Below are 1,619 nucleotides of genomic sequence, written 5' to 3' on the forward strand. Positions count from 1 at the left end.
AGCAGAAGGAAAGTGAAGTACAGAGCCTTTCAGGCAGGCAAGAGAAAGGAGGTGTATTTGCCATGTCAGTGACAGGGTGGAGGAGGACATTTGAGGGAAGGAAAAGACTGCAGAAACTAGCAGAGACCCAGGCAGGCTGCTGTGATTAGGATTGTCTGCCCACACAGCCGGATTTAGGTCAGCGAGGTTAGACGGCTATCTGAAGAGGGCCGCTGATTTGTGAAGCAGCTCTGCCTCCCTGGGACTGCTGCCTTGAGTTCAACTGTCCTCACCATTTCTTGAGAAAAAACCAAGTGGACATTAGTGGGACACAGGCAGGAGGAGGGACAGCCTGGCAGGGGATGAACCCTGACAATGTGCCCGTTGCCACTCTGACCCCACTCTCCCAATCCCTGGTGGCAGGATGCTGACCTTCTCCAACAACGTGGAGCCAGCCAATGGCTTCCTGGTTCGTTACCTGAGGAGGAAGCTTGTGGAGTCAGACAGCGACGTCAACGCCAACAAGGAAGAGCTGCTTCGGGTGCTCGACTGGGTACCCCAGCTGTGGTACCACCTCCACACCTTCCTGGAGAAGCACAGCACCTCAGACTTCCTCATCGGTACTGGGGTCTGGCTTCCCCCTGGGGTCCGGAGGTGGCTTCCCTATTCTACTTTACACCAGGAGGGATGCTCCCTTTTTTCCTGGAGTCTTCAGCGTGTAAGGAGTTGCAAGCCTTGTGGCTTCAGACTTAGAACCACTTAAGTGAGAAGCCTGATTGATGAGCTTGCCAGTGAGGCCGTCAGCATCCGCTGGTCCTGACAACTCTAAATTCCCTTCAGTCCTTGGGATGCCAGACCCCTCTGCCTGGTACTGAGGAGCAAAAGAGGCAGATGACTGGGGAGATTTAGATTACCTGCCATTTTCATGGCCTTCTCCTTTTCCCCAGGCCCTTGCTTCTTTCTGTCCTGTCCCATTGGCATTGAGGACTTCCGGACCTGGTTCATCGACCTGTGGAACAACTCTATCATCCCCTATCTACAGGAAGGAGCCAAGGATGGGATCAAGGTGAGCCCTACCCTCTGACTCCCCTCAAACCCCAAGAGCAGGTTGTCCTGCCTAACCAAGTAGAAACGTTTCCTTAATGTTAGGCATGAGACTTCTCGTATTAGTTAGGTTTTCTTTCTAAGAAATGCAGCAAGGGGCTGGGTAGACTAAGCTGGTTCCCTTCCTTCAGCCACCATTCAGCAAATGGCTCAGTGACCACTGCCTCTGGGGCCATCTCTCCAGTCCTAGGCCTTCTGGCTCTAAGCCCAATTCAAACCACTCTCAAAGGGTCAGAGTAAATAGAAAAATAATCGAGATAAGAATTAAGTAAAACCCTATTATAGCCTTAGCTACTGACTAACTACTAATAGATATGTTACATTGATCAAATTACCTAACCTTTTTTTAATGTCCTCATATGTAAAAAAGGAGATAATAAATTCTGCTCTACCTAAATCACTGTTTTGAAGACAAAATGAAATATGTGAAAAGATTTTTTAGAGTTAGAATAAAAACTGTGCAAAAGGAAGATGTCATTTTTTTTTTTTTTTGTCCTTTTTGAGACCGGCCGCACCGTGCTCAGCCAGTGAGCGCT

At 49.2% G+C, this 1,619-nt stretch overlaps 1 protein-coding gene across 1 annotated transcript in view; it reads left to right on the plus strand.

Annotated features, from left to right (window-relative positions):
* Positions 1 to 1,619, plus strand: part of LOC103602007 (neuron navigator 1-like) — an 18,401-nt gene that overhangs the window by 8,891 nt on the left and 7,891 nt on the right. The window contains exons 13-14 of the mRNA XM_008586409.1: positions 403 to 599; positions 927 to 1,045. Of these exons, the coding sequence (XP_008584631.1) occupies positions 403 to 599; positions 927 to 1,045 (316 nt within the window). The remainder of the gene's footprint in view (positions 1 to 402; positions 600 to 926; positions 1,046 to 1,619) is intronic.

Source organism: Galeopterus variegatus, unplaced genomic scaffold (genome assembly GCF_000696425.1).
Source record: "Galeopterus variegatus unplaced genomic scaffold, G_variegatus-3.0.2 Scaffold3978, whole genome shotgun sequence".
NCBI classification, from domain to species: Eukaryota; Metazoa; Chordata; class Mammalia; order Dermoptera; family Cynocephalidae; genus Galeopterus; species Galeopterus variegatus.